Source organism: Protopterus annectens, chromosome 6.part0 (genome assembly GCF_019279795.1).
Source record: "Protopterus annectens isolate FY-2018-M chromosome 6.part0, PAN1.0, whole genome shotgun sequence".
NCBI lineage: Eukaryota > Metazoa > Chordata > Ceratodontiformes > Protopteridae > Protopterus > Protopterus annectens.
Window position 1 is genome coordinate 1,589,599,321 of NC_056737.1, and position 25,001 is coordinate 1,589,624,321.

Genomic DNA, 25,001 nt, shown 5'->3' on the forward strand with positions numbered 1-25,001 from the left:
ACTGTTGTTTCTTGTGATCTAAATAAGATGACCTAATATTCAAATTTCTTTAACAACTTGCCACAGTTTGTGGTCCTGTAAATACTTCACAGTAGTCACTAAGAGGATGGTGGCAATTAAATCTCTGGTGCCTCTGTCCTTCAAACACAAGCTTGTACATCTGGCAGTACTCAGTCTATAAACTCGTACTACTGGAGCTAGCTTGCAAGATCTTGAGCATTAACTTGTGAACAAGTACAACTGTTTGACAGTATGAGCACTTTCTAGCATCGGCCTTTTGGGGGAATGGAATATAAACTTATCTTTTTCAGTCTAATGGCCACAACCACATTATCCATTTTGCTGGCAAATTCTAGGCAGCACTGTATCAGCATAACTTTGCAAGAATTTAAGCAATTCGGTGGAATTCTATCACTCCTGTGGTCTTATTATGAGCAAAGTTTTCTAGCGCTCATTTAACTTTATTCTCCAAGATGTCAATCTCCAAATTAATTTAAAAACACTACTACTCTAAGCTTCAGTGACATTAGGGTCCCTTCTTAAGTGTTTTTTTTTTGTATATTCTTGCTACCGCTTCTTAGTATTTTAAGTCCCTCCCATCTAAGTCTTTTAACGCACCCAAGGGAACAGGCCCTTAACTTTAATGTCAGATTTCTTGGCGTTCCCATTCTACTGTCTTCCTCCAATACTATGACAACTCATTTAAATATGGCTATTCATCTCTCCTGTTCCCATTCTACTGTCTTCCTCCAATACTATGACAACTCATTTAAATATGGCTATTCATCTCTCCTGTTCCCATTCTACTGTCTTCCTCCAATACTATGACAACTCATTTAAATATGGCTATTCATCTCTCCTTGCTGTTCACTAACACTCTGCATTCAGTCTGACATTTTTTTCTATGTACATTACCATAAGATCTCGTCCTCCCCTCAGCCACTTCTAAAGCATCCACAATCATACATTTTGCCTTCTTAATCATCCTTCTATTTTCAAAATTTTTGATGCCACCTCCTGAAAAGTATCATGAACTTTTATCCATAGCTCTTCAGGTGCTCTGATCACACGTCTAATCCCTAAAATCTATTTTTTCACTTCCACTGCATATTCACTTGAAACAATGCTATGTTTTCTTTAACTTGATTCTAAACTTTGCAAGATGATATGAATCACAGTCAGTTCCAGGTCTTGTCTTTGCTAACTATGCAGAACTCTTCCATCTCTGATTGCAAGCTGTAGTTTATCTGATTTTGGTATTCACAATCTGGTGATAGCCATGTGTAAAGCCATCTCTTGTGCTACTGAAGTTAGATGAATAACCGCTATAAAATTTACTACTTCTGAAACTAGAATAGTCACTGCCAGTCATATCTATGCTATGCTATGACAAAAAAATTCTCAGGTTTATTAACATGGCTCTTAACCAAGAAACATCACTGTGTTACAGTACACAAAACAAAATAGCTCAATTTAAAGCTGGGGCTCAGTTCTTATTAAAGCCTTTAAATTTCTGCAAGTAAAATGCTGCTCACCCTTGAAAACCAAGTTTCTTATAAGAAATCCTAGACACTCTCTTAGAAGTCAGGAAGGAAGGAACGTAACTCCTGAATCCGTCATGCAAAATATTTATTGAAAACAATTCACCAAAATAGCCCCTTGTCCACTGGAGCAAACCACCACATAACCAGAAAAACTGACAAGCTGTCACTATTTAGGAAGGAATTTAAGGCCTGACTCACGGAGAAAAACAAACGCATTTGTTTTAATGATGCAGACTGAACTACCAAATGCTGGGGACAAATACAGATAAATAACACTGATTTTGCTAATCAAACAGAATGAAAGTGCCTATTAGAAAAGTCAGTTTTTAGTGAGTACTTTCATCAGTGGTTACTTTAACTGTAATCCTATAAATAGCCCTCTCTAAGAATGCACTAAAATATACCCAGAATTGCAAAGTCTGTTTTATTTATTTACAAGTGTTGACTGGATTAGTCCTACTATGCCAGGGGCTTCTTTTCAGTGGAGATTCAAGGTAGTATTTATGCTGACTTTGGGAAGTTTGGCAAAGGCACTCAACAATCACCTTCTGTTTTCAATAACTACCATGACATTTATGCCCTCCTAAGCTATCATCAACTCCAGCAAACAAGACCTCAATTTAACATCTCAAAACAAAGACATGAGAGTGTTACTTCTGTGTTTGTTGATTAGTGCTATAGGTTAACTGATATGCAGTTGCTACTTGTTAATTTAGCATACATCCATGAAAAGCAAAGTTGTAATTTACTAGTAACTATCTTATTGGGCCTTACTTTAGGATATACAACAGAACACTGTTATGTCTATAAACGTGTTGTAGCAGTGGGATACGTTACGAAACCGTAGAGTACTTTATTATTATGAGCTATTGTGGTGTACTTCACCTGCTAGTCCAAGTCACGAGTGAAAAGGTTTGTGAACCAGTTCAATTACAAATAAACTCTATCCAGTATAAGAAATACATACAAAACAATCTACAAATCTTTAATAAGAATGAATAAAACAGGAATTTCAATGGACATTATTTCTGACTGAATAAGGGCTTTTAACATTATATGTGCAGAGCTACCAATAACTATAGAAAACACTAATAAATTTGGCAACCTGATTCACCCTGACTTCATGGCACTATAGTACAACAATGAGTGGCAGACAAGACATGACAATGTATTTCTCCTGCAACTGGCTATGGGTTATTCTAGGAACACTGAAACAATATTGATTTTCTTTCTTTCTTGGCAAAAGATAGGGAACACCACAAGTAAGCAAATTAATGAAAACAATAAACACAACTGTGACCATTACATCTATACTTCCACAGAGACACAATCTAAACATAAACAGATGAAAACACTGACTTTTCACAAAGTTAAACATTTAACCTATGCACACACACATATTTATTGGCTACAAAAAATCTGTGCAGTCACATGCATTTATTTTTGTGCTTCCTGTTACAAGAAACTAATGAAAACATCAACATCTACACTTCACAATACTAGAATTACCTAGTGAGGCATAAGATCCTGGAGGAAGGGCGGCAGCAGAACTAAACGCTGTAGATGCTGGAGTTGTTGTTAGTTTGGACTTTGCATTGGCTGCTGCATTCACATCAATGTCACTACGAGATCGCTGCAGGGAGGCTGTCGTGGATGCAGACTTTGTTGTAACCGTTGATGCTTTAGAGAAATGGGAAAAATGAACATGAAACATTATTGACAGTTTGGAAATTCATAATAATAATATACCCACAATATGCTATGATGTCAAAAAACTTCAGCAAAATTTAATAAACTTACTTTACTATTCTACAGTCTTTTTACACTATGTAGTATGTTTCTTTAAATGTATGTATATATATATATATATATATATATATATATATATATATATATATATATATACACATATATATGTATATATATATATATATATATATAAATTTACGTGCATGAACACACAAAAAAAAAAAAAATATATATATATATATATATATATATATACATACATATATGTGTATGTGTATACACCCACACACACACACATATATATATATATCTATATATATATCTATATATATATATATATATATATATATATATACACACACACACACCCATATGCATGCATACACCCCTTTTGTATAAGAAAACTATCAACAGAGGATATGCAGTTCTGTAAGATGAAGAAAGCACAGGGGTTTACTATGAATATTCATGTTTCATTTAAACAACATGCAACTGTTAGACAACAAAACATCTACGATATTCAAATAGCAATAGTGTCACATTCTTCCCAGGAGCAATCTTCCACATCCCAAAATGTACACTATGCAAATAAACATAACGTAACAGTAGATGCTCAAATAGACATCTGTTACAATAGCCTAAGCTACATGGGACTGGACATTCAGCTAGTATTCAGAACCTTTTGAGTATTTTCCATGTGCACCATATGACTGAGGAAATACAAGGGCAAGCTGGTGTGGAAGTAGACAAACATAAGCCCAAATTAAGTTCTTTCTTGCTTCACAGAAAATTGTGAGGCGGTGCAGCCAATACAGAGGACAAGGTCAAAGTATAAATATATATTTTGTGCTAGGAGAAAAAGAAGAGAGGAATAAGAGGAACCCCATCATGGCCAAATGATTACAAAGAGAAATATAATACAGTAGGAGACCAAAAAATACATTAAGAAGTGGGAAGGAGGGAGGGCCTTAATACAAAAACAGTGATCTATCTGAATACTTACTTTTATGCTAACTTTACTTACACAATTGTACTATGTTTATCATTAGATCACTACTGCTGTAGCATATGCTATATGGGATGACTACCAAAGCCTAAAAAGCTAGGGAAGGGAAAGACTGGACAGAGTCCTAATTTCCCTGTAGAACTGTGCTATCAAAGGAATCAGTCTTTTAATGCTTAGTGAAAGTGTGTACAAAAGACCAAGTTGCCATCTCTAGAATCATTCCAGAGCTCACCTCTTCCTAAAATGCTCCAGAATTAACAAGAAAGTACAGTTGTGTACACTTACTATACATGTAGATGTTCGAGTGTATTCACTGTTGTAGTCAGTAAATTTGGGTTATCTGCCTGCAGGTAGCCCTCAGCCGGCCTTAACACCAGAGTCTTGGATTCCTGCGTCAGATGCTGTCTCCTCTTCCATGATGTCAGGTCGTCAGGGTATAAAACATGCAGCCAACGCCATTACATCAGTTTTTCTTGCCCCAGATGTCAGGTGCCCCCATAATGGGAAGAAACTATATGTTATGTTACACCTGCAACAAAAAGCAAATACACCAGAAAGCTCAAATACACCAAACAAGAAGGAAAGGTAGAGTCAAGAGAAGTCAGGGAGCTGGAGGGAGGGTAACCAGGAATTCAACAGTGAATACACTCGAACGTCTACATTTATGGTAAGTGTAAAAGTACAGTTTTGTACCTACCATAAATGTAGATGTTCGAGTGCTCATACAGCTGCAGTCATTACAGATGGGTTATCCTGCCGTCAGGCGGGTCCACGGTTGGCCGAATTCCAAAGTCTAGGTCCGGCGTCGGTTGTCGTCGCTTCTTCCCTGACGTCAGTGCGGCAGGGGTATAAAAGAGGCAGCCGACGCCATTTTCTTCAGTTTTTCTTGCCCCAGATGTCAGGTGCCCCCAGAAGGAAGGCAAAACATAATATTATGCAAACATGCAATGTAGATAAATCGAGAAACAGTAGTTGCAAGCAAATACACCATAAAAGAATGCCCCAAATAGGTTGTATGATAAAGGTGTTTGTCATAAGGCCTGTCCTAAGAGGGGATGGTGGGATGGTAACCTGGACTGCAACTGTATGAGCACTCGAACATCTACATTTATGGTAGGTACAAAAATGTACTATGTTCATCGTGCATACAGCTGCAGTCATTACAGATGGGTAGAATCCCAAAGCTAAGTAAGGGTGGTAGGCACTAAGTGTAACTAGGAGGGGCGAGGATGCCCTGCAAGACTGCTGTGGCAAAGCCCGCTCTAGATTTTGAGTATAGTGGAAGGTGGTAGTGCTTGGAGAAAGTGTGCACTGAACTCCAAGTAGCTGCTTCCAAAATGTCCCCCCCTAGGGACCCCCCCTGAGGAAAGCTGCAGAGGTAGCTGTAGCCCTGGTGGAGTGGGATCTGATGTATACAGGCACAGATTTTCCATTAAATGAATAACAAAAGCATATGCAGTGGGCTATCCATGTTGAAATTGTCTGTTTGGAAATAGCCTTTCCTTGAGCACCTGTAGCATAGGACACAAAGAGCTGCTCAGATTTCCTGAATGGCTTTGTTCTGTCCAAGTAATAACAAAGTTATCTGTGAATGTCCAAGGAATGTAGTAGTCTCTCTCCCCTTTGTTCTGTGGATTTGGATAAAAGGTAGGTAAATGAATAGTTTGATTCAAAGCAACACTGGATACTACCTTTGGCATGAAGGTAGGGTTGGTTCGTAAGGAAACTCTGTCCTGATGGAAAATGATGAATGGTTGCACAGCCATGAGGGCCTGTAGTTGCGAAACCCTGCATGCTGAGGTAATAGCCAGAAGGAAGGCTGTTTTCCATGACAAGTATTGTAGCTCTGCTGAAAAAGCCAGCTCAAAGGGAGGCAGGGTCAGCTTTTCCAATACGAAGTTGAGGTCCCAAGCTGGGACTGGTGGATTCCGTGGGGGTTTTATATTTTTTGCCCCTCTGAGGAACTGCCTTAATAGAGGATGTGAGAATAAAGGAGGGATCTGTATTGTATTGTGCAGAAATGGCTGAAGCGTGGATCTTGATGGAGGAGAAGGAAAGGCCACTGTTTAACATCTCAGCTAGGTACTGTAAAATTTGAGGTATATTTATTACCCAAGGATTCTGGCCCTTTTCTTGATTTCAGGCACAAAATCGTTTCTAGTAGACGGTCTTCTGGCCTCCAAGATGACATCCTGCACCTCCTTGGAGAGGAGAGTCTGTTGGGAAATTAAGATATTCTCCATGCAGCTAGATTTAGGGTTTTGAGCTGGCTGTGAAGGGTTTTGTAGTTGTGCTGGGACAACAGAAGAGGGACTAGAGGTAGGATCCATGGTGGGGAGTGTGTCAGGCTCTTTAGGAGAGGATACCAGTGTTGTTGTGGCCAGTCTGGAGCAATGAGAATCATTTCTGGCCTCTCTGCTCTGGCTTTTAATAGAACTTTGGTCAGTAGAGGAAGAGGCGGGAAGGCATAGACTGTCAATGTTGTTCAATTGAAGGAGAGTGCGCCCACCTTCCAGGCATGTGGATGATAGGTCCTTGAACAAAATTTTTCTAACTGGTAATTTCTGTGGGTAGCAAATAGATCTATGTCTGGCTGTCCCCATGTCTGAGTTATTTTTGAGAAAACTTGAGGATGCAACTTCCATTCGTGTGGGTCTGTCATATTTCTGCTTAAGCTGTCCGCCAGTGTGTTTTCCTTCCCTGGCAAGAACTGTGCCTGTAGTTGAATTTGCAATTCCAGTGCTGTGTTCCATAGGGTCATGGCTTGCCTGCACAGGGGGTATGAATGAGTTCCCCCCTGTTTGTTTATGTACCACATGACTGTGGTGTTGTCTGTCCTTATCAATAGCGGGCCTGGATGCAGTAAGTCTTTGAAGGTCATAAGAGCATTTTGCACGGCTAGCATCTCCTTTTGGTTGATGTGTAGGTGCTTCTCTTTTTGGGACCACTTTCTCTGAATGCACTGATCTGCCATGTGTGCTCCCCAGGCGTAATCTGAGGCGTCCTTTGTGATGATTTGAGTTGCTTGAGGTACACAGAAAGGGAGACCTGTATTTCTTTGGCATGCTTGAGCCCACCACAAAAATTCCTTTTGAAGGCATGGATTGAGTGGTATAATTGTTTCCAAGCTGTGGCTGTGTTGAGACCATAAGTTTTTTAGGTACCATTGTAGTTTCCTCATATGCAGCTTTGCACATGGTATTAGTAGGATGCAAGATGCCATGTATCCCAGAGCCTGCAGGACTTTCCTTGCAGTTAGTCTGGTGAAAGTTGCTATTTTGTTGAAGTATTGCGACAGTTGCCCTTGTTTGACTGGCGTGAGGTAGGCCATCTCGGTGGTTGTATTTAAGCTGGCACCCAGGAAAATTATCTGTTGAGAAGGTATTAGATTTGATTTCTTTTTGTTCACGGTGTATCCCAGGTAGTTTAACAGCTTTATTACAAATGCCAGATGCTGCAGTAGAATGTCCTTGTTGTCCGCTTGGATCAGGCAGTCGTCCAGATATGGGTAGATTTGTATTCCTTGTTGTCTGCAGAAGGCAATTACTGATGCCAGGCATTTCGTAAACACTCTGGGCGCAGTAGATAAGCCAAAGGGCAATGCAGAGAATTGGTAATGGGTTGAACCTGCAAGAAATCTGAGGTATCTTCTGCAATTTTGTCTGATAGGGACATGCAGGTATGCCTCCTTGAGGTCCAATGTTACCAGCCAAGACTCCTTGCCCAGCATGGGAAGAAGCTGCTGTAATGTGAGCATCCTGAATTTTGGCACCTGTAGATATGTGTTTAGGATGGATAGGTCTAAGATGGGTCTCCAATCTTTGTCTTTCCTTGGTACCAGGAATAGTCTGGAATAAAAACCTTGACCTTGCTCTTTTGCAGGTACCTCTTGAATCGCTTTCATATCCATGAGAGCGGAAATTTGTCTTTGTGCCTCTGCCCTTTGATTTTGTGGCAGGTTTGGCAAGCCTCTCATATTTGGAAGGGTGTGAAAGTGGAACCTGTAGCCTCTGTCTATAATGTCCAGAATCCATTTGTCTTTTGTAACAATGTGCCAGTTTTTTGAAAATAATGCCAGTTTTCCTCCCAAAGGTGCTGCCATTAATGCTTTGTTTGGCAGGCATAGGGGGAAGTCATTGTGTCTGTTTTCTAAATGACTGTGATCTATCTTCTCCACCTCTTGGGGTTGGTGCTTGCCACTGTCTAGCTCTGTAAGATCCTTGAGGTTGTCCTCTACCCCTTGGGTGTCTGTATCTGCCCCTTTGAGGTCTGTCCGTGGCTGGAAAGGACCAATTTTTTGAAGGCCAGTTTCTGCTGTAGCATGGAGGTTGTACCTGCAAGAAATCTTTCACTGTTTGCATAGATTTCGCTTTTTCCTCCATTTTCTTTAGTACCTCCTCATCTTTAACAACAAACAATACATCCTTTTGAAGTGGTGCATCTAATAACGTTGCTTTGACATGATCTGGTAAGGTTTGCTCTTTGAGCCAAGCATGTCTACGTATAACAGATCCCATGACAGCAGCTCTACATGAGGCTTCTAAAGCATCAAAACCACACTGCAAGGTATGTTTACCCACTTGCTCTGCTCCATGCAACAAATCCTGCAACTCTTTTAAATTTGGTTGTTCTGTTTGTGTCATTTTGCTTTTCAGCTGAGATAACAAAAACTGTTGGTACTTTAACATATGAAATTGACAGTTTAATGCCCTGATGGTTAAAGTGGCAGATGTATACACCTTTTTCCCCCACCTTTCTAATGCTCTGGAATCTCTCTCTGAAGGTAAAGGGTTTTTAGCAGTAGAGGCCTTTATTCCCTTGGGACCCTGTGAAATTGTTTCTGGGTATGCAGTATGGCTTTTATAAAGGAACTGGTGAGAATCAGGAACCCGGTAATACCTGTCTGGTTTAACAGGGGCTGGAGGTAAAGAATCTGGATTAAGGCTGGCTTCTGAGTACACATCATCCAAAATATCTAAAACAGGAGGGATAGCCAAGGGCCTATGCTGGGGGAGCAGTAGAAATTCCCTGAGCCTTTTCTTGGAATCTGAGTAATCTTAGCCTTCCCAGTGGAAGTGTTCCCTCAATGTATGCAGGGTTTCCCCAAAAGAGTAATCCTCAGGGGGGGAGACCGAGGGAATAGACTCCTCAGCATCAGAGTCTTCGAAAGGGGAATAAGCATAATCCTGGTCCTCAGAATGGTCTGAGGTAATAGAAGCCTGGTCTGAGGAAGGGTAGTCTTCCTCCAATCTGGGTCTTTTGTCAGAGGGGGGTTGAGAACCCCTGATGAGAGTTATCAAATCCTCAGCCATTTTAAGCATCTGCTTTTTAGGCATGGGGCCTTGAGAGGAGGTCTGGGGACCCTGTCTTTTAGTTTTCATGGCAGCTTTAGATTTAGTGAAGGATTTAATAGAGAAGGTGGAAGGCCTGAAGACGCCTTCAGAAATGGCAGGCCTGACTAAATTTTCAGTTTCCCCGCCAGGAGTGGCGTCGGTATCTGCAGTGGGAATGGAGACCGAGGAGCCTGCGACCTCGGGTACTGAAGTCACCGGTAAAATAGTTTCATCGGTAGCCAGGGGCTGCGTAGGCGCCTCGCTGAGAACCGGAGAACCGGTAGTCGGCCTAAGCGTGGTCTCAGTACTCGGTGCAGACCTCGAATGTCGGTCTTTGTCTTTGCGTCTTTTGCTTAAAACTGGTGTCGGAGCATCCGACGACATGATATAATTAAATTTTTTGCCAAAATAATGAAGGGCGAACTCCGCCCGGTGCTTAATAGTGCACTTGTTGAACCTAGTACAAAAACGGCAGGCTGAGACGTCGTGGTCTGGCCCTAAGCAAGGTATACAGAAAGAGTGGAAATCCTTATGCGGTATTTGCTTCCCACAAGAAATGCAATTATTAACTGTCTGACATCGGTCTGAGGCAAGAAAAGTTTCCCCAACGGGGTACTTAGCTTTAAAGAAGACTTCGGCTGAAATACTTTCGTAAATCTCAGGAGCTGGCCAACCGGCACTTGTTAACTGCTTCTGCTTCGGGCACTGTGCGGCAAGAAAGACTGAAGAAAATGGCGTCGGCTGCCTCTTTTATACCCCTGCCGCACTGACGTCAGGGAAGAAGCGACGACAATCGACTCTGGACCTAAACTTTGGAATTCGGCCTACCAAGGACCCGCCTGACGGCAGGATAACCCATCTGTAATGACTGCAGCTGTATGCACAATGAACATCAACTGTACTATGTTCTTCGTGTTTCAATGTTGCAGTCATTACATCTGGGTTGATTCCCAAAACTAAGGAAGGGAGGAGGAAGTTTGAGACCATTAGGGCCAGCTATTAAGCCCTGCAAAACTGCAGTAGCAAAACCAGCTCTGGATTTAGAAAAGATAGGCATGTGGTAATGCTTGGTGAAGGTACGTAGAGAGCTCCAGGTAGCAGCTTCTAGGATGTCCCTGGTAGGGACTCCTCTGAAAAAGACTGTAGAAGTAGATGCAGCCCTGGTGGAATGAGATCTAATCCCCTGTGGGGCAGGTTTTCCATGGTGCTTAAAGCAGAAATGAATGCAATGGGCTATCCATTTAGAAATGGTTTGCTTTGAAATGGCCTTCCCCTCTGCTCCTGCAGCAAAGGCCAATAGCAGTTGCTCAGATTTTCTGAGAGTCTTAGTCCTGTCCAAATAAAATCTAAGTTGTCTGTGCACGTCCAAAGAGTGCAGTATTCCCTCTTCTTTGTTTTGTGGATTCGGGAAAATGGTAGGCAAATGAATGGACTGATTTAGGGCCACACTAGACACCACCTTGTGCATAAAAGGAATGGTCCTGAGGGAAATCCTGTCTGCATGGAAGATAATGAAGGGTTCCACTGCCATAAAGACCTGTAATTCAGACACTCTTCTAGCTGAAGTGAAGGCTAGAAGGAAGGCTGTTTTTCCAAAAAATTAATTTCAACTCTGCAGTCGCAGCTGGTTCAAATGGAGGGAGAGTGAGTTTTTCTAATACAAAGTTAAGATCCCAGGCTGGAGTTGGAGCTCACCTGGGGAAGGGGGGGTCTTACATTTTTAGCCCCTCTGAGGAATTGCTTAAACAGTGGGTTCGAGGAGAGGGGTGGTTCAGTATTATAATGTGCTGAAATGGCAGAGGCATGAATTTTGACAGACGAGAAGGATAGGCCGTTGTGGAGCACAACTGATAAGTACTGAAGGAAATGAGGTAAGCTGGGCATCGTAGTGCCCATCTCCTGAGTCTGGAACAGTATCTTTTCCACTTTTCAGCATATGATTTTCTAGTACTAGGTGTCCGAGCTTCCAGAATGACATCTAGCACCTGCTTACTGAGGGATGCTATTGGAGAGCTCAAAGAATTAGCCAGACTGCAAGGTTCAGGGTTTGAAGCTGAGGGTACAGAATCTGGCCAGCCTGCTGGGACAGCAGGGAAGGTGTCTGAGGTAGGTGCCATGGGTCCAGCAGTATCATACTGCGCAAGACAGGGTACCAGTGCTGGCGAGGCCAGTCTGGTGCAATCAGTATTGTCCTTGCTTTGTCCTGTTTGATCTTTAGGAGGACCTTCAAGAGGAGAGGCAAAGGGGGAAGGCATAAACGGAAAGGCTTTCCCACGTAAAGGACAGGTCATCTACTTTCCAAGCTTGACTGTTGGGAGTCCTTGTGCAGAATTTGTCCAATTGGTAGTTCTGAGGGGAAGCAAACAGGTCTATCTCTGGAGTACCCCATTTTTTCCTCAAGAGGTTGAATATCTTTGGTTCCAGTTTCCATTAGTGTGGGTCCATGAAATTTCTGCTTAGGTAGTCTGCCAGTGAATTGTGCTTGCCTGGCAGGAACTGAGCTTGTAGGTGCACTTGGTAGCTCAGGGCTGTGTTCCACAGAGCCATGGCTAGTCTGCAGAGGGGGTACGAGTGGGTTCCCCCCTGCTTGTTTATGTACCACATAACTTTGGTGTGGTCTGTCTTTATCAATAATTGTCCTGGAAGGATATGGTCTTTGAGAGCTGTCAGAGAATTCTGTACAGCTAACATTTCTTTTTGGTTTATATGCAGGTGCATCTGACTCGGGTTCCATTTGCCCTGAATGCACAGCCCTGCCAAGTTAGCCCCCCATGCATAGTCTGATGTGTCTGTAGTCAGGGCTTGGGTGGCAGGGGGTAGATTGAAAGAAGCCCCTTGTTCAGGTGGCAGGCCACTGCCCACAAAAGGAACTCTGTCTTTATACAAGGAATGATAGGAATCATTGTCTCCAGGTCCTGAGAATGTTGACACCATAGGCTTTTAGATACCATTGTAGTTTCCTCATATGCAGTCTTGCATACGGAATTAGTAGAATGCAAGAGGCCATGAACCCCAGGGCTTGCAGGATTTTCCTTGCAGATAGCTGGGTCTTTGTGGCCAGTAGTCTGAAGTAAGCTGACAAACTAGTTTCTCTGGCGTGAGGTAAGCCATCTGGGAAGTTGTGTTCAAGCTTGCTCCCAGGAATACAATATGTTGGCAGAGTACTAGATGAAATTTCTTGTTGTTTATGGTGTATCTCAATGAGTTTAGACGTTTCTTTACAAATGCCAGATGTTTTAATAGCATGTCCTGGCTTTCTGCCTGAATGAGACAATCGTCCAGATATGGGTATATTTGAATGTGTCTCTGCCTGCAAAATGCGATGGCGGGAGATAAGACACTTTGTGAATACCCTGGGCGCAGTTGATAAGCCAAAGGGAAGTGTAGGAACTGACAGTGCATGCAGTCTGATCTGAAGTGTAGGTATGTCCTGCAAGATTCCCTTATTGGAATGTGTAGGTAAGCTTCCTTTAAGTCTAAGGTAGCCAACCAGGCATCTTTGCCTAACATAGGAAGCAGCTGTTGAAAGCATTAGCATTTTTAATTTTGGGAATTCCAAAAAGGTGTTTAGAGTAGAGAGGTCCTGGATAGGACAACAGGAGATGTCTTTTCTGGGTACCAGAAAGAGTCTTGAGTAAAAACCTTGTCCCCTTTCTTCTGCTGGGACAGGCTGAATAGCCCTGATACTTAGAAGAGAAAGAACCTGCTGTTGAGCCTCTGCCCACTGATTTGGGGGTAGGTCTGGCCAACCGTTTGGTGTTGGCAAGGTGTGGAAGTGGTATCTGTATCCTTGGAAGACTATATTTAAAACCCATTTGTCCTGGGTAATGAGTTCCCAGTTTTTTGCAGGCAGCTGAGCAGGGCTTGGAAGGTTTAAGGTTAAGTCATTGTGACATTTTCCATAGGGGCGTGTCTTACTACTTCCAGCTTTGGAAGTGGGAGCCCCCCATTGCTTAGGCCTGTGTGTGCCTTGAGACTGAAGCCTAAGTGGTCTGCTGCTCCTAGGCTTGGACTGAGAAGGCCTGGAAGAGACTGGAAAGGACCAGTTCTTAGAAGGCCAATGCTTACTAAATCTGGGAGGCTGTACTTGCAGGAAGTCTTTAACAGTTTGCATAGATTTAGCTTTTTCCTCCATCTTTTTAAGGACTTCTTCTGCTTTGTTGCCAAACAGGCAGTCTTGGTTTAAGTGAGCATCCAGTAATTTAGCTTTAACACGAACAGGCAAATTTTGCTCCTTAAGCCAAGCATGTCTTCTAAGTACAGACCCAGTGATAGCAGCCTTGCAAGTTGCTTCTAACGAGTCAAAACCACATTGCAAAGTATGTTTAACAACTTGTTCAGCAGAATGCATTACATCCTGGAATTCTTTATTTTCAGCACAGTCAGGAATCAACATCATTTTCTGTTTAAGTAGATCCATAATATGCTGCTAATACTTTAGCATATGAAACTGGCAGTTTAAGGCAGTAATGGGCAAAGTAGCAGAAATGTATACCTTCTTACCCCAGCTGTCCAATGCCCTGGAATCTCTATCAGAGGGGGTAGGGTTTTTGGCAGTAGCAGCTTTAATTGGGTCTCTGGGTCCGCAGTAGGATTCTTGAAGAGGAACTTGTGAGAGTCAGGTATTCTGTAATACCTGTCAGTTTTTCTGGGAGCTGGAGGTAAAGTGTCAGGGGCCATGCTGGATTCCAGGAAGGCATCATCTACAATGTCCAGAACAAGAGGGATAGCTAAAGGCCTGTGCTGAGGGAGGAGTAAGAATTCGCTAAGCCTCCTTTTGGAGTCAGAGTAATCCTGGCTTTCCCAGTGGAAATGCTCCCTAAGAGTGTGCAAGGTTTCACCAAAAGAAAAATCTTCTGGAGGGGAAGCAGAGGGAATAGCATCCTCTGCATCAGAATCCTCATAGGTAGACAGGGGCAAATCCTGGTAATTAGAAGTAACAGAAATTTCAGAATCCTAATCAGAAGAATCAGAAGGAAAATCAGTTCTAGGTGTCAGAGGGGGAAGGCTGGCTTCCCCTAATTACAGTAATAAGGTCTTCAGCCATTCTAATCATTTGTTTTTTAGCATATGGGCCTGCCCATGTGGTTTGGACATCAGTTTTCTAGGTGTGGGTCGAGTTTTAGGCCTAGAAGAAGAAGATGGCATCGGTTTGAAATGCAAGTCTGTAGGGCTGAATACACCCTCAGAAGCCAGTGCCTGCACAGCGGCTCCGGACTCATCCAAGGTAGAGACATCCATAGGTTCCATAGTCGAAGAAGCATTTCACGGCATACCGGACTCCAAATGGGTTTCAGCAGAGGTCTGCGAATCTGAAGTAGCAGGTATCAGGGGCTGCAAATGCACCTCACTGAGTACCGGCGAACTGGCGACTAGCTTAGCGGAAGCATCGTCGGCAGTTTTGGACCTATGCGGTCTGTCTCTGTCTTTATCTTTACTTTTTTTGGAATATCGGTAGTTGGATGGCTTACTTACGACATTTCTAATAGTTAAATAGAGTACCAAAATAAAATAAAATAATTTTCGCAACCAGTCCGGTGAACCAGAATCCTGTTTATTGCACAGAGACAAGGTGCTAAAACAACTAAGTGCTTCTGCCTGTAAAACATATAGAGTACCAAAAAAATGTGCTGCAAAAAGAGACAGACAAAGAATAGTTCGTGGGTTGAATAAAGCACAAAACCGACAGCGAGGGACGTTGTGGTCTGGGCCTAAGCAAGGAATGCAATACGAATGAAAATCTTTATGAGGTATTTGCTTTCTACAGGTAAGACAATTGTTGACTTTTACTGACATCGGTTAAAGAACAAGAAAAAGGATCCGCAACGGGGTACATAGCTTTTTTGAAGACTTTGGTTCTGAAACTCGAAAACGAAAATTTCAGGAGTCGGCTGACCGGCACTTGCGAACTGCTTCTGCTTCAGTCACCGTGCAGCAAGAAAGAATGATGTAATGGTGTCGGCTCCATGTTTTATACCCCTGACGTCATGGAAGAGGAGACAGCATCCAACGCAGGAATCCAAGACTCTGGTATTCAGGTTGGCTGAGGGCTACCTGCAGGCAGATAACCCAAATGCAATGACTGCAACAGAGAAACACAAAGAATATCTCTGGTAGTGTGTGCTTTGACCTTCTGAGGGAGGGATTTTCCCTGATGAGAATAGCAAAACTTGGAGGGTATTGGTTAACCATTTAGAAACTGTTTTGACACTTGTCCATTTTTCTTACCTTAAAAGGAAATGAATAACTGATCACAAGCTTCAAAGTCCTTTGTCCCATCAATATAAACATATGAGTTGCCTGCGGACATCCAGAATATATATATCCCCCCCCCCTTTTTTTTGTTTTGTTTAGGAATGAACACAGGAAGATGAATAGGCTGAATTAAAGTGAATCTGGGATTTGGGAACTGCCTCAAGCATGAAAGAAGGGTTAGGTCTTAAGGTTAACATGTCTTTATGAAAGATAAGGTTGTGATATCTTGAGAGCTTGCAACTCAGTCACTCTCTTAGCTGAAGTCAATGCAGTAAGTAAACATATTTTCCATATCAAGAAAGTACAGTTGTGTACACTTACCATAAATGTAGATACTAGAGTGTATTCACTGTTGCAGTCATTACATTTGGGTTATCTGCTTGCAGTAGCCCTCAGTCGGCCTGATTAAAGTCTTGGGTCCTACATCGGTTGCTGTCTATTCTTCCGTGACGTCAGGTCGCCATGGGTATAAAACATGCAGCCGACGTCATTACATCAGTTTTTCTTGCCCCAGATGTCAGGTGCCCCCCTAATGGGAAGCAATTAAATCTATAAATATACAAGGTTATACCTCAAACAAAAAAGCAAATACAACAAAAAGCATTTAAGCATTGAAAAGGAGAGAAGAGGTATAGCCAAATGAAGTCAGGGGGCTGGAGGGAGGGTAACCAGGACTGCAACAGTGAATAACTCGAACATCTACATTTATGGTAAGTGTACACAACTGTACTATGTTCTTCGTGTTTCACTGTTGCAGTCATTACATTTGGGTAGATTCCTAAAGCTAAGGATGGGAGGAGGAATTTAGATAGCATAAGGACCAGCTATAAGGCCCTGCAAAAAGTACAGTTTTGTACCTACCATAAATGTAGATGTTCAAGTGTACACCCTGCTGCAGTCATCACACTTGGGTTATCCTGTCGTCAGGCGGTCCCGCAGTCGGATGGAATTCCAAAGTCTTGGTCCGGCGTCGGTTGCTGTTGCTTCTTCCCTGACGTCAGTGCGCCAGGGGTATATATGATGCATCCAACGCCATTTTCTTCAGCTTTTCTTGCCCCAGATGTCAGGTGCCCCCAAAAAGGTGGTAAGTAATTAGTACCAATTTATGAAGTTTTAGCACAAACACAAAATCCCTCTAGCTATAAGCAAATACATCAGGAAGGTTTTGTAGAGATTTAGCCAGTTAGATCAGAGGGGATGGAGGGAGGGTAACCTGGACTGCAGCAGGGTGTACACTCATACATCTACATTTATGGTAGGTACAAAACTGCACTATGTTCATTGTGTTACCCTGCTGCAGTCATCACACTTGGGCAGAATCCCAAAGCTAAAGATGGGTGGAGGAGTCATAGAGGGTTAGAGGAGGCTAGAAGGCCCTGCAGAACTGCAGTGGCGAAGCCAGCTCTAGTCTTAGAGTAAAGTGGTAAGTGGTAATGTTTGGTGAAGGTGTGTACTGAACTCCAAGTTGCAGCTTCCAAAATCTCCTTGGTTGGAAACCCCCTGAGGAAGGCTGTAGATGTAGCTGTTGCCCTGGTAGAGTGGGGCCTAATGGTAGCAGGGACTGGTTTTCCATGATGGGTATAGCAAAAACGAATGCAATGTCCTATCCATTTGGAAATGGTTTGTTTTGATATAGCCTTCCCTTGTGAAGCTGTAGCATAGGATACAAAGAGCTGGTCAGATTTTCTGAAAACCTTAGTTTTATCCAAGTAGTAACAAAGTTGCCTGTGAATGTCCAAGGAATGCAGGATTCTTCCTCCTTTGTTCTGTGGATTTGGGAAGAAGGTGGGTAAATGGATGGTTTGATTTAAAGCCACACTGGAAACCACCTTAGGCATGAAGGAAGGATTAGTTCATAGAGAAACTCTGTCTTGATGGAAAATGAGGAAAGATTCCACTGCCATTAGCGCCTGCAGCTCTGAGACTCTTCTAGCTGAAGTTAATGCTAGCAGCAGGGCAGTCTTCCATGATAGAAACTGTAGATCTGCAGAGAAAGCTGGTTCAAAGGGAGGCAGGGTAAGATTTTCCAGAACAAAATTGAGGTCTCATGTTGGTGTAGGTGCTCTCCTGGGGGGTCTAATGTTTTTTGCCCCTCTGAGGAACTGCCTTAGAAGTGGATGTGAAAATAAGGGTGGATCCGTGTTGTAGTGGGCTGAAATCGCTGATGCATGGATTTTAATGGAAGAAAAAGAAAGTCCTTTGTGCAACATCTCAGTTAAGTACTGTAGAATCTGAGGCATGTGAGGCTGGAGTGTGTTTTGGCCTTTAGCTTGGTTCCAGGCGCAAAATCTTTTCCATTTGTCCGAGTAGGCCTTCCTGGTGCTGGGCCTCCTTGCTTCCAGAAGAACATCCATAACTGCTTGGGAAAGAGGAGCTGGCTGGATGCTTAGTTGATCTGCCATGCAGCCAGATTTAAGGTTTTGAGCTGGCTGTGTAGAATCTGAAGGTTTTGAGCTGGCTGTGTAGAATCTGATTGTTTTGCTGTGTGAGCAATTTGTGGCAGAATCCAAGGTGGGCCCTGGGCCATATTCCTTAATAGTGGGTACCAGTGCTGGCGTGGCCAGTTTGGGGCTATGAGTATCAGTCGTGGTCTCTCCTTTCTGACTTTCAGAAGCACCTTTGTGAGGAGATGCCATGGAGGGAAGGCATATACTGTCAGGTTTTTCCAACTGAATGAGAGTGAGTCCACTTTCCAAGCTTGATGGTGAAGTGTCCTTGTACAAAATTTTGTTAGCCAATAGTTTTGGGGGCTTGCAAACAGGTCTATGTCTGGAAGGCCCCATTTTTGAGTTATTCCAAATACTTGTGGATCCAGTTTCCACTCGTGGGGATCCATGATGTTTCTGCTGAGGTCGTCTGCCAATGTGTTCTTTTTTCCTGGCAGGAATTGACCTTGTAACTGAACTTGGTAAGCCAGTGCTGTGTTCCACAAGGTCATTGCTTGCCTGCATAGAGGGTAGGAGTGTGTACCCCCTTGTTTATGTACCACATTACTGTGGTGTTGTCCGTCCTTATTGTAAGTTGTCCTGTATATAATAGGTTCTTGAAGGCTGTCAGAGCATTCTGTACAGCTAGCATCTCTTTTTATTGATGTGCAGATTTCTTTGATCTGCAGTCCATACGCCTTGAACGCACTTGTCCTGCCATGTGTGCCCCCCAGGTGTAGTCGGATGCATCTGTTGTCATAGTTTGCCTGGCTGGGGGCAAGGTGAAAGGCTGACCCTTGTTGAGGTGACATGCCTGTGACCACCATAGAAACTCCTGTTGTAGGCAAGGAATGAGAGATCATTGTGTCCAAGCTGTGGCTGTGTTGAGACCATACGCTTTTTAAGTACCACTGCAATTTCCTCAAATGCAGCTTTGCAAATGGTATTAGTAGTATGCAAGATGCCATGAAGCCCAAGGCCTGCAGAATTTTTCTTGCAGGGAGTAAGGACTTTGTTGCCATTGTTTTGAAATATTGAGTCAGTTGTAGTTGTTTGTCTGGCGTCAGATAAGCCTTCTGGGCCATTGTATTCAAGCTGGCACCCAGGAATGTCATATTCTGTAAGGGTACTAGTTTTGATTTCTTTTTGTTTACTGTGTACCCCAGGCAACTTAGAAGATGTTTTACAAAAGCCAGATGTTGTAAGAGGATGCCCTTGCTTTCTGCTTGAATGAGGCAGTCGTCCAGGTATGGGTATATTTGAATTCCTCTTTGTCTGCAGTATGCAATTACTGGTGCCAGGAATTTTGTGAAGACCCTGGGCGCAGTAGATAAGCCAAAGGGCAGTGCAGAGAATTGGTAATGGGTTGAACCTGCAATGAAACGGAGGTATCTTCTGCAACATTGTCAGATAGGGACATGCAGGTATGCCTCCTTGAGGTCCAACGTTACTAGCCATGCTTTCTTGCCCAACATGGGAAGAAGCTGCTGTAGTGTTAGCATCTTGAATTTGGGTACTTGTAAGAAGGTGTTTAGAATTGAAAGGTCCAGAATTGGTCTCCAGGCATTGCCCTTTCTGGGGACTAGAAAGAGTCTTGAGTAAAATCCTTGGCCTTGCTCTCGTGTAGGTACCAGTTGAATGGCTCTCATATCCATGAGGGCTGTAATTTGTTTTTGTGCCTCTGTCCATTGATTTTGTGGCAGGTTTGGCATTCCTCTTTTCATTGGCAAGGTGTGGAAATGGAATCTGTATCCTTGTGAAATTATGTCTAGGACCCATTTGTCTTTTGTGACAATGTGCCAGTTGTCTGGAAAAAGTGCGAGTTTTCCTCCCAAGGGAGCTGCCAAGAGAGTGTTGCTTGGCCAGATGAGGTGCAAGTCATTGAGTTTGCCTTCTGGTAGTTTGGGATCTGTCTTCTCCTCCCTTCTGTGTTGCAGTGCCCCATTGTCGAGGTTTTTATTGGGCTTGTGGTTGTCCTCTGCCTCTTGGACGTCTGTATTTACCCCTCTGTGGTCTGTCAGTAGCTGGAAAGGACCAATTCTTAGTTGGCCAATTTCTGCTGAAGCGAGGGGGCTGTACTTGTAGAAAATCTTTGACTGTCTGCATAGATTTTGCCTTATCCTCCATTTTCTTTAAGACTTCTTCTGCTTTAACTCCAAACAGAACATCCTGCTGTAAGGGAGCATCTAGAAGCTTTGCTTTAACATGATCAGGTAGAGTTTGTTCCTTTAACCAAGCATGTCTACGTATAACAGACCCAGTGACAGCTGCTCTGCAGGAAGCCTCCAAAGAATCAAAACCACATTGTAAAGTATGTTTGCCCACCTGTTCAGTTGCATGCAACAGATCCTGCATTTCTTTCAATTCAGACTGTTGAGGGAGTGTGCTCAATTTTTGTTTTAGCTGAGACATTAGAAAATTGCTGATATTTTAGCATGTGAAATTGGCAATTTAGTGCTCTCATAGCTAGAGTGGCTGAGGTGTAAACCTTTTCCCCCCACCTGTCTAGTGCTCTGAAGTCCCTTTCAGAGGGTACAGGATTTTTTGCCATAGAAGCCTTAGCCCCTTTGGGACCCTAGGAGATAGTCTCTGGATCAGCAACAGGGCTTTTATAAAGGAATTTGTGGGAATCAGGCACTCTATAGTATCTGTCTGGTTTGGCTGGAGCGGGAGGCAGAGAATCTGGGTTCAAACTAGATTCTAAGTAAACATCATCCACAATGTCTAAAACTGGGGGGATGGCAAGTGGTCTGTGCTGGGGGAGTAAAAGAAACTCTCTGAGCCTTTTCTTTGAGTCAGAGTACTCCTGACCTTCCCAGTGAAAATGTTCCCTCATAGTTTGTAAAGTTTCCCCAAAGGAGTAGTCTTCAGGAGGAGAAGCTGAGGGGATAAAATCCTCAGCATCAGAATCTTCATAAGGCGAGAAGGAGTAATCTTGGTCCTCAGAGGAGCCTGAGGAAACAGACACTTGATCAGAGGAGGCATAATCCTCCTCTTGTCTAGGCCTTTTGTTGGATGGGGGTTGAGAACCCCTGACTAAAGAGATCAAATCTTCTGCCATTTTAAGCATCTGTTTCTTAGGCATGGGGCCTTGAACTGGAGACTGAAGTGCAGTCTTTTTAGGTTTAATAGGAGTCTTAAGCTTAGAATATGTTTTTATGGTAAGCGCTGTCGGTCTGAAGACGCCTTCAGAAACCGAAGGTGTTTCTGCAGCACCGACATCTCTTTCTGCAGAGTCGTCGGTAGGGGCTAAACAAAATGGCTGCGTCGGCCTAGTGCTTTCCGCCAAAGGCTCCAAAGCGGTTTCGGGTTCCAAATCTGCAGTAGTCAGGGGCTGAGTCGGAGCCTCATTGAAGACCAGCCGAGGCCTCGGAGTCTGGCTTGGGCCTAGGCCGCCTGTCCTTATCCTTGCATTTTTTGTGCACGCCGGTAGTCAGTTGCTCCGACGGCATTGTGTAGTTACATTTTCTACTATAGTAGTGCCGTGCGAAATCAAAGCGTCTTTTTATAGTACGTTTATTAAACCTAGCACAAAAACGACAACCAGTGACGTCGTGGTCTGGGCCTAAGCAAGGTATGCAGTAAGAATGAAAATCCTTATGAGGTATTTGCTTCCCACAAGAAATACAATTGTTAACTTTTTCTGACATCGATCTGAGGCAAGAAAAGTTTCCCCAACGGGGTACTTAGCTTTATTGAAGACTTTGGATCTGAAATTCGACTTCGAAAATCTCAGGAGTCGGCCGACCGGCACTTGCGAACTGCTTCTGCTTCGGGCACCGCGCAGCAAGAATGACTGAAGAAAATGGCGTCGGATGCATCATATATACCCCTGGCGCAATGATGTCAGGGAAGAAGCAACAGCAACCGACGGCGGACCAACACTTTGGAATTCCGGCCGACTGCGGGAGCACCTGACGACAGGATAACCCAAGTGTGATGACTGCAGCAGGGTAACACTATGAACATCTGCAGTGGCAAAGCCAGCTCTGGATTTAGAGAAAATTGGCAAATGGTCATGTTTGGTGAAAGTCTGTACAAAACTCCAGGTAGCAGCTTCTAGGATGTCCCTGGCAGGTATGCCTCTGAGAAAGGCTGTAGAGGTAGATGCAGCCCTGGTTGAGTGGGGTCTGATCCCCTGTGTGATAAGGTTGACATGGTGCTTATAGCAGAAATGAATGCAATGGCCTATCCATTTGGAAATGTTTTGCTTTGAAATAGCCTTCCCCTCTGTCCCTGCAGCAATTGCCACCAGCAGTTGTTCAGATTTCCTTTGAGGAATAGTCCTGTCCAAGTAGAATCTAAGTTGTCTGTGCACATCTAAGGAGTGCAGTACCCGTTCCCCTTTGTTCTGTGGAATAGGAAAGAAGGTTGGCAAATGACTGGACTGATTAAAAGGCCACACTGTATACCACCTTTGGCATGAAAGAGGGATTGGTCCTGAGGGACACCCTGTCAGAATAAAAGATGATGAAAGGCTCCACTGCCATAAGGGCCTGTAATTCGATACTCTTTCTTGCTGAAGTGATGGCTAAAAGGGAAGCTGTTTTCCAAGAAAAGAATTTTAAATCTGCAGTAGCATCTGGCTCGAAAGGAGAAAGGGTGAGTTTCTCCAATACAAAGTTAAGGTCCCAGGCTGGAGTTGGAGCTCTCCTGGGTAGTCTTAAATTTTTGACCCCTCTGAGGAACTGCTTGAGCAGTGGATGAGAGAAGAGAGGAGGTTCTGTGTTATAATGAGCTGAAATAGCTGAGGTGTGAATTTTTATTCAGGAAAAAGACAGGCCCTTGTGAAGCATCTCAGTTAAGTATTGTAAAATCTGAGGTAAATTGGGCACTGCTGTGCTCATCCCCTGAGATTGGTTTCAGGCACAGAATCATTTCCATTTTTCAGCATAAGATTTTCTAGAACTAGGTCCCCTTGCCTCTAAAATGACATCCATCACTGGTTTACTGAGGGATGGTAAAGGAGAGCTTAGGTAATTAGCCAGGCTGCTAGGTTCAGTGTTTGAAGCTGAGGGTGCAGAATCTGGTTCTCCTGCTGAGACAGCAGGGTAGGAGTCTGAGGCAGGTGCCATGGGGCCAACAATGACAAACTGCGCAGGAGGGGGTACCAGTGTTGGGGTGGCCAGGCTAGTGCAATCAAAATCATCCTTGATTTGTCTTGTTTGATCTTTAGTAGTACTTTGGAGTGCAGAGGCAGAGGAGGAAAAGCATAAACTGATAGTTTTTTCCAGCTGAAGGACAGAGCATCCACCTTCCAAGCTTGTCTGTGGGAAGTCCTTGCGCAAAATTTTTCCAATTGATAGTTCTCAGGATAGCAAACAGGTCTATATCTGGGCTCCCCCATTTGCTTGTCAACATGTTGAAAATCCTTGTTTCCAGTTTCCACTTGTGTGGGTCCATGAGGTTTCTGCTTAGTCCGTCTGCCAGTGTATTTAGTTTTCCTGTCAGGAATTGAGCTTGTAGATGCACTTGGTAGCTCAAGGCTGTGTTCCACAATGCCATGGCTAGACTGCAGAGGGGGTAAGAATGTGTACCCCCCCCCCCCCGCTTGTTTATGTATTATGTACCACATAACAGTGGTGTTGTCCATCTTTACCATTAATAGTCCTGGAAGAATGTGGTCTTTGAAGGCTGTCAGGGCATTCTGTACAGCTAACATTTCTTTATGATTGATGTGAAGGTGCATTTGAATTGGGTTCCATTTGCCCTGAATGCATTTCCCTGCCAGGTGCACCCCCCCTATGCATAGTCTGATTCGTCTGTTGTTAGGGTTTAGGTGGAAGGGGTTAGTGTGAATGGTAGTCCCTTGTTTTGGTGGCAGGCCTCTGCCCACCAAAGGGACTTTAGGCGTAGACAAGGAATGATAGGAATCATTGCTTCGAGAAACTGAGAATGCTGACACCATAGGCTTTTTAGATACCATTGTAGTTTCTTCATATACAGTCTTGCATATGGAATTAGAAGAATGCAGGAGGCCATGAACCCCAAGGCTTGCAGTATTTGCCTTGCAGATAAGCAGGGTTTTTGTGGCCACTTGTTTGAAGTAGGTTGTCAAGTGAATTTGTTTCTCTTGCGTGAGGAAAGCCATCTGGGAAGTTGTACTCAAGCTTGCTCCCAGGAATATAATTTGTTGACAGGGTACCAGGTGTGATTTCTTTTCATTTATGGTGCACCCCAGACAAGTTAGCACCCTTTGTACAAAAGCCAGATGATTCAAAAGTATGTCCTGGTTTTCTGCTTGAATTAGACAATCATCCAGGTATTGGTATATTTGAATACTTCTTTGCCTGCAAAATGCAATGACTGGATCTAGGCACTTTGCGAATACCCTGGGCGCAGTAGATAAGCCAAAGGGCAGTGCAGAGAACTGATAGTGCGTGTAGCCTGCTTTGAAGCGTAGGCATCTTCTGCAAGATTCCCTGATTGGGATATGCAGGTATGCTTCCTTTAAATTTAGTGTTGTCAACCAGGTATCTTTGCTTAGCATAGGAAGCAACTGGTGAAGAGTCAGCATCTTGAATTTTGAAATCACCAAAAAGGTGTTTAGAGTAGGCAGGTCCAGAATAGATTGTCATGAATTGTCTTTTCTGGGTACCGGGAAAAATCTCGAGTAGAAACCTTGTCCCTTTTCTTCTTCTGGTACCAACTGAATAGCCCCTATGCTTAAGAGAGAGTACTAGCTTTT

General features: G+C 43.4%; 1 protein-coding gene across 1 annotated transcript in view; it reads right to left on the minus strand.

The window, feature by feature from the left end:
- CLASP1 (cytoplasmic linker associated protein 1) overlaps nucleotides 1-25,001 on the minus strand; it is a 4,127,769-nt gene that overhangs the window by 2,030,433 nt on the left and 2,072,335 nt on the right. Inside the window, exon 19 of the mRNA XM_044073692.1 lies at nucleotides 3,054-3,224. Within this exon, the coding sequence (XP_043929627.1) occupies nucleotides 3,054-3,224 (171 nt within the window). The remainder of the gene's footprint in view (nucleotides 1-3,053; nucleotides 3,225-25,001) is intronic.